Source organism: Metopolophium dirhodum, chromosome 7 (assembly GCF_019925205.1).
Source record: "Metopolophium dirhodum isolate CAU chromosome 7, ASM1992520v1, whole genome shotgun sequence".
In the NCBI taxonomy this organism is placed as follows: Eukaryota; Metazoa; Arthropoda; class Insecta; order Hemiptera; family Aphididae; genus Metopolophium; species Metopolophium dirhodum.
In genome coordinates this window covers 38,071,386-38,087,553 of record NC_083566.1, presented here as the reverse complement: position 1 = coordinate 38,087,553, position 16,168 = coordinate 38,071,386, and the positions used below count along the sequence as shown (strand labels likewise).

At 27.3% G+C, this 16,168-nt stretch overlaps 1 protein-coding gene across 1 annotated transcript in view; it reads left to right on the top strand.

Moving 5' to 3' along the window:
• Nucleotides 1-16,168, top strand: part of LOC132948391 (neurotrimin-like) — a 191,783-nt gene that overhangs the window by 56,366 nt on the left and 119,249 nt on the right. The window contains exon 2 of the mRNA XM_061018830.1: nucleotides 12,841-12,938. Within this exon, the coding sequence (XP_060874813.1) occupies nucleotides 12,841-12,938 (98 nt within the window). The remainder of the gene's footprint in view (nucleotides 1-12,840; nucleotides 12,939-16,168) is intronic.

Genomic DNA, 16,168 nt, shown 5'->3' with positions numbered 1-16,168 from the left:
AGGTATCACAAAGTCGCAAATTTTCGAGAAATAATGATCGACCTTACCGTCGTAACGAGAAAACTAGACGCAGGCCTACTACACTGTTCCAAAGTTTTAGTTCTGGGAAAATCGACTTCATATCCAATCTCAGAATACTATAGGAAATCAGGAAATGGGAGGCCCATTTAGATCTATGGTGTTGGCTTCAATTATATTAATATCGTGTGATATAGCTGACTGTCACAGTGACACGGTGACACGGTGTTATGTCTTATGACGATTATTTTCCTTAAATTACCAAAAATCAAATTCTAATTTTCGTGTTTTACTCAAATCAACAAAATATTATTAATTCAACTGGTAATATACGTCAATAGTTGTGGTAGCTGTTTAAAAATTGTACTCGGCGTTATGCCATATTATTATTACCTATATTTGTTTAATCCGTAGTCGATTCGACCGGTAAAATAACATTTGAAAATCAAAACATCAATATAGATTTTCAGAAAGTTGTTGTAAATTAACGGCACGTATGAACTTACGATTGTACGTATTTTTATACATTATAATGAGAGAAGTCCCTATTATATACATATAACTACTTATAATAAATATATTATATAAAAAGTAGTCCGCGCGTGGTGAAAAATATCGTAGTGCGTTTTTAATAGTAGGTATTCCCTTTTAAATTTACGAGTTGCGTTTAATATTTTTTTTTAAATTTACCAAAAACTATAACACTGTATAATATGTACCCGTGTGCATACATAATAGGTATTATTTTCGAGTTAGTTCCATTTGATTTATATGCGACTTTTTTTCAAAATAAACGTACATGTATATTTATTAGTATAGTTTGTAAAAAAAAAAACTAAATTCAGAACGAAATCTAAGACAGGTACAAATATTATTATTATTATGTTTAACAATTTATTCAGATATATTTTTCTTATTGAAATTTACAATTTAAACTTGCTTAGACGAAATTTAGTTTACATGTAAAATCGAGTACAACAGCAAAACTATTATTACAACAATTAACTAAAATGAAATATTTGCAATTTGTTATCTATACTTTATTTGTACAGATTTTTTAAAAAACTAAAATCATATAAAATTAAACCTTTAAATAAAATGTATCTAAGTGTTACAATTAGATGATTGAATGCGAAAAAAACATTTTATTTTAACGCGCATCAACCTGTCATATAATGTAAAATATGGTTGTTTTTATGACCAAGCAAAGGTGCTAGAAAAGAAAAATGCCATTAATGAAGAATGATATTGTAGATTTTCGATCATTCTAGTTATTCCAACTTTAAAACCTTGTTAAAGGCGTGCACGTTAAAGGATTTTAAATTGTTTATTACATATCTACAAGAATAAAACCAATAATGTTCACGGGCGTGTATATATACTATCCGTTTATTGTGTGAAAACGGATAGTATAAAACGTTTTGTTACAAAACAATTTTTTTGGTATCCTATCACAATAAACTCGGCGATATAAAAATAATGACGTTACAGCACAAGGAGTGTAATTAATATTATTCTGTAAGGTTGCATAAACAAAATATACCTATACCTAATATAAAATTAGCATTTGGTTTGTGTAATATTTAATAAACATGAGTACAGTGACAAATGCCCATCGCATGTTCGTACAATAATTAGGTATAGCCGTATAGGTTAGGGTACCTATATCGTGGATCTACACTATGGTTATTAATAATATCTTATTATGCTGAAAAATAAAATTCCTCCAAGAATACGACGTGTATGGAATAGTAGTAAACTAAAAAAGAAAAAAATTAATAATATATGATATTGAACAGAATTTGTACGGGTCATTTCGTCCTCATTTTATCCGAGTATATGTATATATTATTGTTATATAAGTTACATGCATAAAAAAGACGAGTGAAAGAAAATAAAAATGTTTCAAGGAGCATATAGTTTTTTCTCTTCTAATTGATGCCCCCGGAAAAGATATAATGCATTTTTTATTAAACGTGCGTCATAAAAATTATACCGGAAAAATGTAGATACAAGCCCTGCGCAAGAAATGAAACGACCTTAAACGGTATTTTAATTTAATTCGTCGCATACATATAGCAGCTTTATTTGATATTTTACTAGTAAAGAGCTTATAAACGGTAGTGTTTTCCTCTCACGGACACGTTTTTAGATATTTGGTCATTGTAAAACGTAGTTCCTGTGTATGTACAATATTATCACTGCGTAAACGTATATAATATAATTTGCACTTAACAAGTTCCGCAAACATCGGGCGTATAAGGCTCACGTCTAAATTATATATATAGTTCCAAAAACACAAGTCTGAAAACTTTTTAAACTACTTGACATATACAATAAACGCCACCCAGCGCAATCTAGCCCTGACAAAAAAAAGTCAATTACAATCTAAAAGTTTCGATAACGTTGACTGAATTTGTTGACAACGATGTAATCATCTCCAGTATAGGTATCGGGATACGGCGGTGGCGGCGGAGGAGGGCCGAATGTGAACAGAGCCTTTCGCTAAACAACAACATCGAAAAACGACTGCGGCAGGAAAAAAGGGGGAAAAATGAGAGAAAAAAGGTTATCGAATGCGTTCGATCTCTGCGAATGGGTAATATACCTCTCTGACCCTTTCACCGTCCACCACCACCGAAAATGCGCCTCCTCGCACGACCTGAGTGCTAAAAGGAAAATGGTATGTGTAATAAAAGGAAACGGTTATGCACATATACATATACATACGTAGTGCATATTTTTTACGTGGATGTGGAAACATTCTCCGGCAATGCCGTCAACGTTGGTGTGCCCGCGCAGTGTAATATTATAGGCACTAAGCAGTCTTTGATATTTAAGCATCCATACATAAATCAATACACGTGAGTGAGTGTATATTGTATTGGTTCTGTAATGATGTGTGTTTTTGTCTAGACAACTTTTTCTGACCAAACCAATTATAAAGATTTAAAAGTTTCATAGGGAATATGACTATAATATTATAAATTATAATAATATAGATCATGGCGTATTGAGGCGTTTTATTTTTAAAAAATACGGAATTTGGCTTTTTTGGATTAGTACTATAGATTTTTTACACCACTTTCTTTATTTTCTTAAATAAAAATAACTGAAAACCTGAATTTCGGTTATTTTGATAATAGTAACATCGTAAATCATAAAATAATAATCAAAAACGATTATATTAGTTTGTATAATATCAAATCCATTTAAGTATTATATAATACATAGCTATAATTTTTTAAAAGTGATGATCAGATTTTTGGTATCGGGAATTTTTAAAATTTGAAATTCACTTTTTAATTTATCTCATAAAAAAGCATATTTTATTTCCAAAATCTGACATCTAATAATCTCTGATTTGTTGGTCTAAAAATTAAATGAATACCTTTTTTTTAAATTTTAACACGTTTAATTTCCATGTCCACCTATATTTTTGTTTGTTATACGTTTTAGCCGTTTTACGTTTAAGTATTATTATACGGCGTAAACTCGATTTCTAGTTGTAAACACACAAACGATTCGTCTTTTATAAAGTTTGGTTGGTCATTCTCGCGCGTGATAGGTACAAAGGTCGAAAACACAGGTACTTACATCGATTAAACAACAATAAACATTATTTCATTATATTACGTTTATACAATTTGCAATAATAATACGTAATCGGATCAAAATTAATGAGGAATCATAATTTATTATAAATATTATATAATAAGTCCTACTTTATTTTGCTCGTCACGTATCGGTAAAATAGTATATTATTATACAGAATTATTCACCAATCATACTTAGCCCTATATTTTATCCTTTAATTATGCATTTATTTATATTACGACTTTTATAATCTCTATAGGAACCTACAGGTACTTAAAGACCATATTTTCATATACTTCGATATTTTATGTCATTTTAAGAGTGTCCTGTAGCAGCACAAACTTCTTTTTTTTTCTACGAAAACTGCCATTTTTACTGTAAAATGTTAAGAATTTCATATTTTATTTGAAAACTTTGATATAATATTTTATTGGAAATTCAAACGAGTAGTTTGTTCGAGTTATTAAATTGTATGTTTTAAGTATAATAATATTCCATGACAATAGGTTTGAAAGTAAGGAAGGTATTTAGGTATTGGAAAATATGGTTTAAAAGTAAACTCCAAAAATCAGAATTTTCATGAATGCTTAGTGAATGAATAAAATGGGGTGCTCCTGCGACCTACCTGGTGGTTTACCTTGTGTACCTACGTATTACATTGGGCAGATTCTGCTCATAATATGTCATACTACTCATACTGAGCATATCAGCGTAGGTTTTAAGCGATAAATATCAAAATCTATTATATTATAAACATTCGTGTTGTGTAAGTGTCGATACAATTGGACACGATTCGTTTTGCCCTGTCGCCCAGATACCGCGGGATTACATCGCAAAGACGTTTTAATTTTTTTTTTAAATTAGGTTGGCAATGAATTTTAAATAATATTTGAGTTTCATTTATCGTTATCCAGTGAACACCACGAGAAGGCAAACACAATATTTATTATACTTACAGACTCATCGTCGTCGGGAACTCATATTATCTACCGATAACATGTTATTATAAGTACCTATTTATCTAGCTATCAAATTAATGACATGATATTATGTCACTATAATGTCATACGTCAGTCGACTATTATGAAGAAGTTTCCACATTTCCATAACAATTAATTACATAACATATAACTGTATAAGTAAGTATAGTCGCTAGTAATGACTAATGAGTTTCAAGTTTTGCTTTGAAAACATTTGTTTAAATCATTATTCAAAGGAAAATTATGGCTATGTTTTCAATGGTTAGCGGAATAAAGGCAGATTGGTTTTCAATCAATATAATATGTACAATTTTACTTAGAAAAACGTAAGCAAAGACTGAATATTTTGTTGGTGATGTGTGATGTACGTACGTGGCTACCTACTTTGTACACGTCTAATTCTTAAATGGTGAACAAAGAGGACATTTTAAACTATGACCACTGTTGATATGATCATCATGGTTTATTCATGTAGTGATATAAAATGAAATCGTTAAATTATTCGTGATATGTATACATTTTTAAATAACTTCCATTGGTTTAAAATATTATTTAAAAGTTAAAACCCATTGCCAAATTAATGTTGAAATTACTATAATGTATCGTTCAAAATGGGTATCTTTTTTTGTAGTCACCAATATTATATTACGAATGTCAGTCATCAAAAATATTGCCTTCATTTTAGAAACTGTATGTTCCACCTAAAAGCATATTTGAAGGATGTTTATTAGAATTACCAACTCGTGTTATGCATTAGATAAACAAAGACAATATTTATGTTGTTGTTGTAGCACCCTCTCAACAGTCTCAACTACACTGTATTAATATTATTATCATTATTATTAGTATTATTATTATTATTTATTATTGTTGTTGTAGTCATTCATTGTTATTACAATGATTATAATTATCTTACTGGCCACACACCGATATCACATCACCGTTACACACATTTTTATATAAATCTGTTGATATAAATGTGCTGTTACTCGTCCATGTAATTTTTTTGATATTAACATTGCAGGTTAGACCACGATAATAGAGTAACGTTAGTTTTTATATTATTATCAAAAGCAAAGGTGGGAAAGTTAATAGAGATAATTAACAGTGGCAAGTTAAGTTAATTCAATTAAATTGCCTCCAGTTAAGTAAAAATTAAAAAAAAAATTAACTAGATAAGTTTAAAGTTTAGATAGAAAACAAACTTTACTAAACTCGGCTAAAAAAATTTAATGTTATTTCAAGTTACAATATTTTAAAGTCATAGTCCTTTAGTTTGAATTACACAAACATTTATCAAGACGTTTTATACTGTGTAATAAATTAGATTATTTTGACAATAATAGGTAATTAACTATAAAAAGTTAAGTTACAACAATGAACATTTAAACCAAATAAGTTAATAGGTTAAAAACAAAAAAAAAATTAATTTTTTAACCACTTACCTACCTTTGATCAAAAGCATATTACATTTACATTTTACAGTCTATGCTTCACAGTAAAATAAGCAGATAAAATAATTATTTAATACATACAGATCTTTACTATCTTTCACCCAAAAAACGTTGATGAATTAAGCATCATTTTCCACCTAGTTCGCGACACGAGTAGGTACGTTAGTACGTTACATAATATACACATATATAGCACCAGGTATACACGATTTGCATTAAAAAATACTAGTGCAATAATTGAATTTTGGTTACCCAAATAATTTGGATACACTCAAAATATTAATAATTGTATGATTTTGTAACTTAACTATACATAGCAATGTTTTTGAAAAAAAAAAAAAATGTAAAATATTATGAAGAAAAAACGAAATTAAGTCATTTTAAAATCTACACCCTAATTGTCAAACACCTTGTTAGGATTATACGTCTTTTATATAAAGAACCGTCATGGCACGCACTTTATACATTACCGTCATCTACCTGATGAGACCTCCAACATTACTTTCTGTTTAATCAATGTATTTTGCCAGCAGTTTAATTTGCTCACTATAAACTTGAATAAATTTAACGAGGCAAAAAAAAAATATAATATTAGAGACAAAAAAAAAAGAGAGTTTAAATACGGAGTAAAGTTAATTAATTAATTATTTTTATAGTTATAAACAACAATAATATTATGGTCATAATTAGTACACTTGACTTTTGCGCATTTGTTTATTGTTTTCGAGTTTGAAATGAAGTCTATTGATTGTAGTATATTCAACATTTGACCACCAGTCTTCAGAAATTTTAATTTTCAACAATGAATTCTGAATAATATGTTAAAAATCACAAATGAAATGTACACTTTGTCCATAAAGAATCCTATTTAAAGCAACACCATGTTTATTTTTATGTATTATTCAATGTTCTAGCAGATACATTTTATTTTTACAATATTATAGTAAAAATGAAAATAATTATTGTTTTCAGTATAAACACAATTTGGATTGGACCACCGATAAAGTCAAAAAAAAAATAATCGTTTGTCACATAATATGTATAATATAGTTATATAAATATAGGTTATAAATACTAATATATATTATATAGTTACACAAAAGACATTTTTCAAAAAAATCATATGATTAATTCTTAAGTATATATATATGTATAACTAATATTCACTCATAACTTATACCTGTACAACCAATTAATACTTTCCGCGGGCCACATTAAGAATTTGGAAAATTCTCGCGGGCCGTACAAATTCAAAGTACATAATATTTATTATCATATGCCGATTGGCCAAAACTATTTTATTTCTTAATAAAAATAATATACACGTATTATATAACTATAACTAATGAAAATATAATTACATTTAATAAATAAGTGAAAGAATTATGAATTAATATTTTTAATGTGATAAATGACAGATCTTGCTCTCAACTAGCTGCTTTAAGTTGGGGTTATGGTTTGTGGTCACTATCTTCATCATTATTTTAAGGTGTTCGTTGGTGAGTCGGGATATGAATTTGTTTTTAATATAATTCATGTTAACGTATAAAATTGCTTCTTTTCTCTTTATCTGCGGGCCGATCAAATTTCATCCGCGGGCCGCCATTTGGTGACCCCCTGCTGTACACTATACAGCGGTATTTTATTTTACTAAGAAGTACATTTTCTGAAAACCTTTAAGGCGCCCTGTGCCGATGCCATTTTGTTCTCAAAAATACACTCTGCGGAATAACAATACCACCTTGTAAAATAACCCGAATTTCATCATTTTTTTTTTAATTGCTAGAGGGAAATACTCTACAGTCCGAATCGATCTCTTTTTTTCAATATTTTATTCTCAAACTTTATAATATTTCCAAAAAAATACAAGATAAAAAGCATTTTTTACAAATTTTTTTATACAATTATTTAAAATAAAATACAAAATTAGAGATCGATGCGGGCTGTAAGAAGTCTTCTTCTTTCAGATAAAAAAATAGTCATCAAAATCCAACAATTCTACAAAGCCTAAGAGTTATTCCCGTGAAGTATTTTTTTTCGATATAATACACCCTATGTCCCTATCAACCCCCCCCCCCCCTAAATAGGTATCAGGTAGTAGAGTAGTGGAAAAGTATTATAATTGAGGTACCAACTAAAATATAAAATTTTATTGAATTTCGGATAATATGAAAAACTGGCACCGAGCCCCTTAAGTTTAAACTTTAATTTAGTTTAGAATAACTGAAATCAATATATTTATATTTATAATTAATATAAATAATAATAATATGCTAAATTTTTTTTTCAAACATTAATAAACAACGTATATTCAAATTTATTTTAAACGCCATAATTTATTAAAGAATCCTTAATTATATTTTTTTAATGTTGCGTCAAATATTCAACCACTCACATAACAATATTATGAACCATATTAAGTATCACATTTTGAATACGATCTGCATGTTTGACACAATAATTTTATCAGTTTTAATAGCTAAACATTTAATGTACAATAAGCGTCTTATTATATTTATCACCAGTATAGTTTAATGCTTATAATACTTATAAGTTATAATATATTTCCACGTATTAAATATTATTCTTTGAATCAATTGAACAAAAGGCAATTTATAACAATGACTTTCAGCATGCTGACGAAAATATTAGAGGGGTTAGTATGACAAAAACATTCTCTCGACGTTCCATTGTTTACTTGCTGTGTTACCCTTCTTTGTAACGTCGTAAAAGTTACATTGTATATAACACACTCACACACACACGCCCACCCATGTATGTACGTATAAGAAGAATGAAGAAAAATATAATAATATTTATAGCAAGCTTTTTAGTGAGTTTTAATTACTCAAAAAATTGATTAAACTTTGGCAACGTACCTACCACAGAGAAGTTTAAAGAAATTTAAAATGGAAGAAATTAACAACCATGTCAGAAACTTACTAAATTGACTAATTAAATTGGTAATATTACGTATAGGTAATAATGTAGGTATTTCAAACTTTGTTTGAAATTAATTTTAAACCGATATGATGGCATAAAATTGAATTATATTTTCTTGTCTTATTAGTATATAGCAGTTACGGGAAAAGGTTTTCATTATATACTGAACTGATGGCCATACCAGATTGCTTGTCAATTATTGACGAGCATTAACCAGATGAAATAATGATATAGTATGTATAATAAGTCTGTTAAAGTCTTAATATCAATCACAACCCCGACATTTATTTTATTTTTATTTATAACATTTGTTGGGTTTGTATAACATACAGAAAAACATGATAAACAATTTATAATGGTGATCTCGCCCAAAAAATTTGCTGTTACTTATTTTAATTTAACGTTATTATAATATTAACCATCGGATTTTGCCAACAACTTCTGCGAGCGAGATCTAACTTTTTCTTATAGGTACTGACTGACAATATTATTATTAGTATTATTATTACTAATTCCCAGATTTGAATGGAAATTAGTCCCACAGGACTAACCTGCAGGGTTTGCAGGAAATGCTTTTCAAATGCAAAATCTGTTTCATACATCTGATAATTGAAAACATAACTTTTATTTTGCATTTTTGGTAATTCTGTTTGCTTGGAAATTGTTTAAACAATTTTTGGGTCATTTTTAAGGACATTATTGATGTTAATATGTTTTTTAGGACATATTTGGATAATTCTTAGAGCATTTAAAAACGGGCCATAATTATTTTTATATAGGTATTTTTGTATTTAGGTATTATATTATAGGTATTTAAGCTACTGTATTGTATAATTTAAAAACTAAGTAGTTGCTTTGGGGATTTTTTTAGGTGGATATTTATTCCGGAGATTTTTTCCAGGGATATTTTGTCCGATTACCCAATATTTATATCCAGATAGGTTTCAATTGAAAATAATTTAATAAAAATAGTAATAATAATAATAACAGTATTACACGTTTTGTTAATGATCTGCTGATCCTCTACAGTACCTTCACTTTCTGTTGTCTGTGATCCATAATAATAATATGATAGCTTCCGAACGATACATTTTTTTTTTTTAGTGTGATTCAATTTTGGCTGCTCTGACCGTTATAGTTTCATAATATTAAGTATATTTAGTATTCACTATTTACATACATTATGTTGGTTACAGGAAGATTTTATTTTCATTTGGTTTTACAACAAAGTTTCTCAAGTTTAAAGTGTACTTTTTATATTTGGTTCATTAGATACGTTTTAAACATTTAATTAGGTCTTTAATCTTTATTTTGTTGTTGACCAGGTCTGAATAAATAATCCAGGTTGAGTGAGATGACGTGGTGTTCGGTAATATGGTCTTGCGAGTATATATTTTTCTGCATTCTGATAAGAAGTGCTTGATCGAATGTATTTTGATCACCTACTGATTCAATAGTACCTAACTCACCTAACTACCTATACTTGTTACTGTTGGGACGAGTATTTTGTATAAGCTATACATTATTTACAATTGTTTCAATATTATTTTCTGTTTTCGCTACCTATATTATCGCATAGGTAACATATAGTAATGTCATACATTTATCATAATACGATTTGTTTTTGTAACCAAAATGGGAGTAATATTACGTTTAAATACGATTAAACAACATACCATAACTACCTATATTACTTCAATACAGTTTAATGGCTAAAATATTAAAGTTTAATAGTTTGACCGTCGATTCACGTGATGTAATTCACATTACTGTAATGTATTGTGTAGTCATGTGTGTTTTATAACTGAATCAATTTTATAAATTCTGATTTCTGAATGTGATATAAATTTTTGATAATGGGACAATGGTGTGAAAATTAAATTTATAATTGAAGCAAATGATTTATGAAACCTCGAAATAATTGTTATATAATATCGTACTTTAATATACCTACCTATATAACCCATACAGTAATTTCTCCTATATTATAGGAATATAATATTTTATTATCATATTATGCATACTTAAAAATAGTCTCTTCATCCTAACCTAATTACAACCTAGTAATTTATACACAATTTGTATCACAAATTATAAATAATTATTTATTTTATAAAAAAAAAAGGAGAAGCAATCATATACCTACCTATAATTATAAATTAAAAATAAGAATCTATATACGTTTTGAAGATGGACTGCAATTATCAAATAGGTTAAATAGGTATTTAAACATAATAATAAATATTGCACATCAAATCGTCGTATTTAAGCTTTTAGTTGCGTTTTTTTCTAATAATTATCCATAATGACGTATTAATTGTATAAATGCATTGTCATATATTATTATCACTGCAAGAGATCGACTTAAATTTATATGGAATGCTGATCTATATATTTATAAATCATTTTTTAATCAGTTCAACAATATTCATAAATCAATTATTCTCTATGCGCATGCTACTCGTAAAAAAAATGTCACAATGATATAAATTACCAATTTGTAGTACAATAATACTATATTTTACGTAAATATAGACCATATCCATCAAGTTATGCTTTGCTCAATTCTCATAATCTATTCGTTCTTCAATCTTCTCAGATGCAACCATCTCTTGTGACGGCTAACGCGCTTAGATAAATCGTTTTAATATTATATTGAGTTATATGTCATCTGAAATAAATTTAAAACATTTTTATTACTGCTACTTCTTGTACATTGAATAAATTTAATATGTTGCTTACCATATAAACTTAGAAAGCATTTTAAAGGGTTGTTTTTCATTTAAATGCATAATAGATTATTAATTATCTTATAAACATAAAATACGATTAAGTGCGAAGCGTATTTCAAAACGTTATTATACGAAAATGGCCAATGGTCCAGCTGCCAAAGCGTATACACTATACATATGGTATCAAAAAAAAAAAATGCAAACAAGTGGGTACCCGATGATCGTAAAGTAACTTCGATAAAATATGTAATATCGTCCAAATTTGAACAACGAATGTCTATAAAAAAAATTGTGCATAACACATGTATATTTTTTAGAATTTTGGTTCCAATATGAATTATTTACGAGGAGCCTTATATTCAATTTTTAATTACCTAGGTAATTAATTAAGTCTTAACTAAAAAATATAAATAATTTATAAATGTTTGACTACAAAGGAAGTTTTCTTATACATATCACATGAAGAATTTAGTCAACATTTTAACTTCAAATGCTTGTAAAAAAATCTTGCATATTATAAAAATATAATATCTTAAATAAATTTAAATAGCTATCATAAATATTATAAGGAAGTTCGTTTTAAGTTTTTAAGAATTTTGACAAAGTGAACAATTTTTTACCGACATCAGTAGAAAAAAACCAAAAAAATCAAGAAAAATCGTAAATTGTACAACGTTAATGTCTATAAATAGCTCAAAAAGAGTAAACATTTTATAATGTATAGAAAATAAGAAAATAAACATTTGCTAAAAACTACAATTATATATTAGTTTTTGAGTTAGATCACCAAAAAAACATTTTGTCATAAACTAGTTTTGTGTAAAAATACACAAATTGTCCTTTATTTTTTTTTTTTTTGAAACTTTCGAAAACTACTAGGAATATTTTACTTCTGATCTAGCCGACAACTATTGAAGTGTTACTCCTACTATAAAAAGTGTTTATAGATACAAGAAAAAACACATTATTGTAAAATCAATACATTTGCTCCCATCAGAAGTCAGAATCTAAAAAATAACATAAAAATAAATAGGTATAACATATTTATAATAATAAAAAAAAGCATTTACTTATGGTAGTATATTATAATAATTTATTAATTCATTTTTTTTTCAGAAATGCCCAAATTCGCTGAACCGATAAAAAATGTTACGGTTCCGGTTGGCAGAGAAGCAATAATAGTGTGTATCGTGGATGACCTCGGTTCTTATAAGGTAAATTGTAAACTATATTAGTCATTAATCATTATATATATTTAGTGGAAAAATGTAAATGTTATTATACAAAAAAATGTGTAGTTATCAATATTTACATTTGTGTCAATTTAAATTCTAGAGATATACTATTCAATATTTTACTTTTAACTTGTTAACCTACACTTAGGAGTAACTTCAGTAGCTTTGGACATAGACTTACATTTCTTATATTTTTTTTTTATGAAATGTTATGAAAATAGATCTTTCTCATTTCGCTCGAGTAATTTATACAATTTGTAATCACTTTTTTTTTACAACAAAAGTAGAATCGTTTTACTGTGAATAAAATTATGTATTGAGTATCTATTCTGTCTGTTACAAATAAAGTACCTATATAGATATAAGCAAGTTAAGTACTTAAAATATGCTAAAATGCATTGGCATATCAGGTAAATAAAATGAAAAAATAACAGTCAGGTTTTTATCAGGGTATATTGAGAAAAATATAGTTAAAGTTTAACTACCTTTGTGTGCTATTTTCGAACCATATCTATTACCTCTCATATTTGCATAATATGTATAATATGTATATAAGCATATGGTGATTTTTAATATCACAACAATTAAAGATCACAATTAATGTACCACAATCATATTGATATCAAATGTAAATATATTTTAACAAATTAAAAGACGACACAAATTATCTTGTTAAGGGATGATTTTGTAAAGATGTTTTAACCCAGTCTTGGTATTGTTAACCTTATACTATTAGAATATCTTGGCATCCAATCCCATTTGGAAATTTAAATTTTAGATTTCTGTGTACGCGGAATGTATCACGTAAAAAAATCAAAATGTCAAAAAAAATAATTTATTAACTATTTTATTTTGATGTAATTTCGGAGAAGCGTTATAAATATAATTAATATTTAATTGCATATCGTTTCATTGCAGAATATTTTTCTGAGAATTTCATTGTATGAAAAGTTGGACAACTTGGACAAGTGGGTATTGCTATGCTGTACAGTAGTTACTAGTTGTCGAGTTGTATAAATAATTAAATATAAAAACCACTGAATTTCAAATAAAGTAAACAATTTAAAATCAAACGCTCATAAAACATGAACGATACTGTCCAATGAGCTATTATTTTTAACAAACGTAGAAAAAACTTTTTTGGAATCTTCTATTAAAATTTCTAATGTTAGCTATAAAATTAAACATTTTTATTAATTTCTAATTAAAAAATAATTTGCGAATTTTTGGGATTTGGATGAACTTTGTTAAAATTTTAATTTTAAATGCATATAAAAAAAATCGTATAAATGTATCTTTAATATTTTTAAACTGCTATTAAAGCAATTTATGAAGACCCTTGCATTAATTTTTCAAGCTTTTTTACTAAGTGAAAAAGTTTTTATCAACAATAATTTAACAAAAAATTACGAAATTCGAAAAATTACTCAAAATTATAAATTGCTCTAAAAGTTGTTTACCATACATGGAATATGCTAATATAAATATTTGGTGAAAATTTCAAGTGTATACGGTTATTAATTTTTGAGTTATACTCGAAAAAATAAAATCGATTTTTTCAAAAATTTGTTTTTGTTAAAATTCCCATTACTTATTTATTTATTTACTTTTTTTTGTTTTTCCCGACGCTTTCAAAAATTACTAGGAATTTTTATTTTTGACCTCGGGAATGCACTAACTACATTCACTTTTCTATCAGAAATGATGCTGATGTCAAAAATCAGATATTTTTACTACCACAAATGTTGTTGACACACATCAACAAAACACGCTTCATTGTAAATATAAAGCTATACGCTCACAATCTAAAATTAAATTTCGAATGACCGAAATTTTTTGGGTCCCCTATCCCCACATTGTTATTTAAAAAACGTATAACTAATTTACTAAGATTTTTTCTGATTCATTTTTTAAATTGATATTCTTAATACAATATTCTGCTTAATCTAATTCTCAAAATATATTCTTTCAAATAGAATTCAAAATGGTAAAAACTTAAAATTATAACGTTGAAATGGCTGTTTAGTATAATGATTTCATATTATGTAGAAATATTATTTATTAAAACTTCTAATTTTCAAATATTTTGAAGCTTACATCCTTATGAAGTTTTTTTTTTTTAAACAGAATTTTTCTATTTTTACTATTTATTTTTTTTTATAACAATTTATAATGGTAATTCATACTTTCGAAGCACAATATTATCCTGAAAATTCCAATGTATAAAAATCGAAGATCAAACCTGCAGTAATTATCTATTTACGTTATTACTAGATATGGCTTGAGTTTAAATTAAAATTGTATATTTTTCTGATTGTTCTAAAACAAAAATTTGCTTCATACACCAATGAACGTGTATAATTTCAATGCTTCTTCATTTCCGATAAATATTTTACGTTTTACTATAATGATTTTCACACGGTAGCGTTAACTTGTCTATAACGATTTGTCAACCGCTGTTGACATTGTGGCGTTTACCGGAGCGGCTAAGGGTTGAAAACATTATAAATAAGCTCTTTGGTGACGTTCTGGTAATTTGATTGTCTGCAGACGCCAGTTCTTACAACAATACAGTCCGAACGGATTTTCCAGTTTTATACCGGTTTTGAGTGACGTCCATCCAATTATTATTATTTAGTCAAAAAATCATCCATACACCTAGGTATAAAATATAATATAATATACAATACCTTCGTATACACCAGCTGTTTAGAGTTACAATTTTTCCCCACACCGTGTCACATTAAATTATGATAAAAATAATAGTAATATTATTATATTTTGTTGTGTGTCCGCATTACCACCGTCGGTACTCTGCAGCAATACTGATGAAGACCGGCCAAGTTATGAATACAATTTCTACTTGGTTGAATCAAGTTTAAAAAAACAATAAATTAATTATACCATAGTTTTTAAATAATTCAGTTAGGTACGTCAAAAGCTTTTAATAATAATAAAAATGAATCAATATATTAATTTGATCTGATGTGAGTTATTTCACGCTCGATTAATAGACACTGGTGTTACTTCCAGGTGACATACTTGTCAAAGGTTTCAAAAAGAATAATAATAACTCTACTGATTTTACAATAATGTATAATATTATACACTTACAGTATACCTTTGCTACATTATATTTAAATGATAAAATATTATAAGATTTTTTTTGAACTAATTTAACTAAAAGAGGTAATGTTTAAACTTCAGGG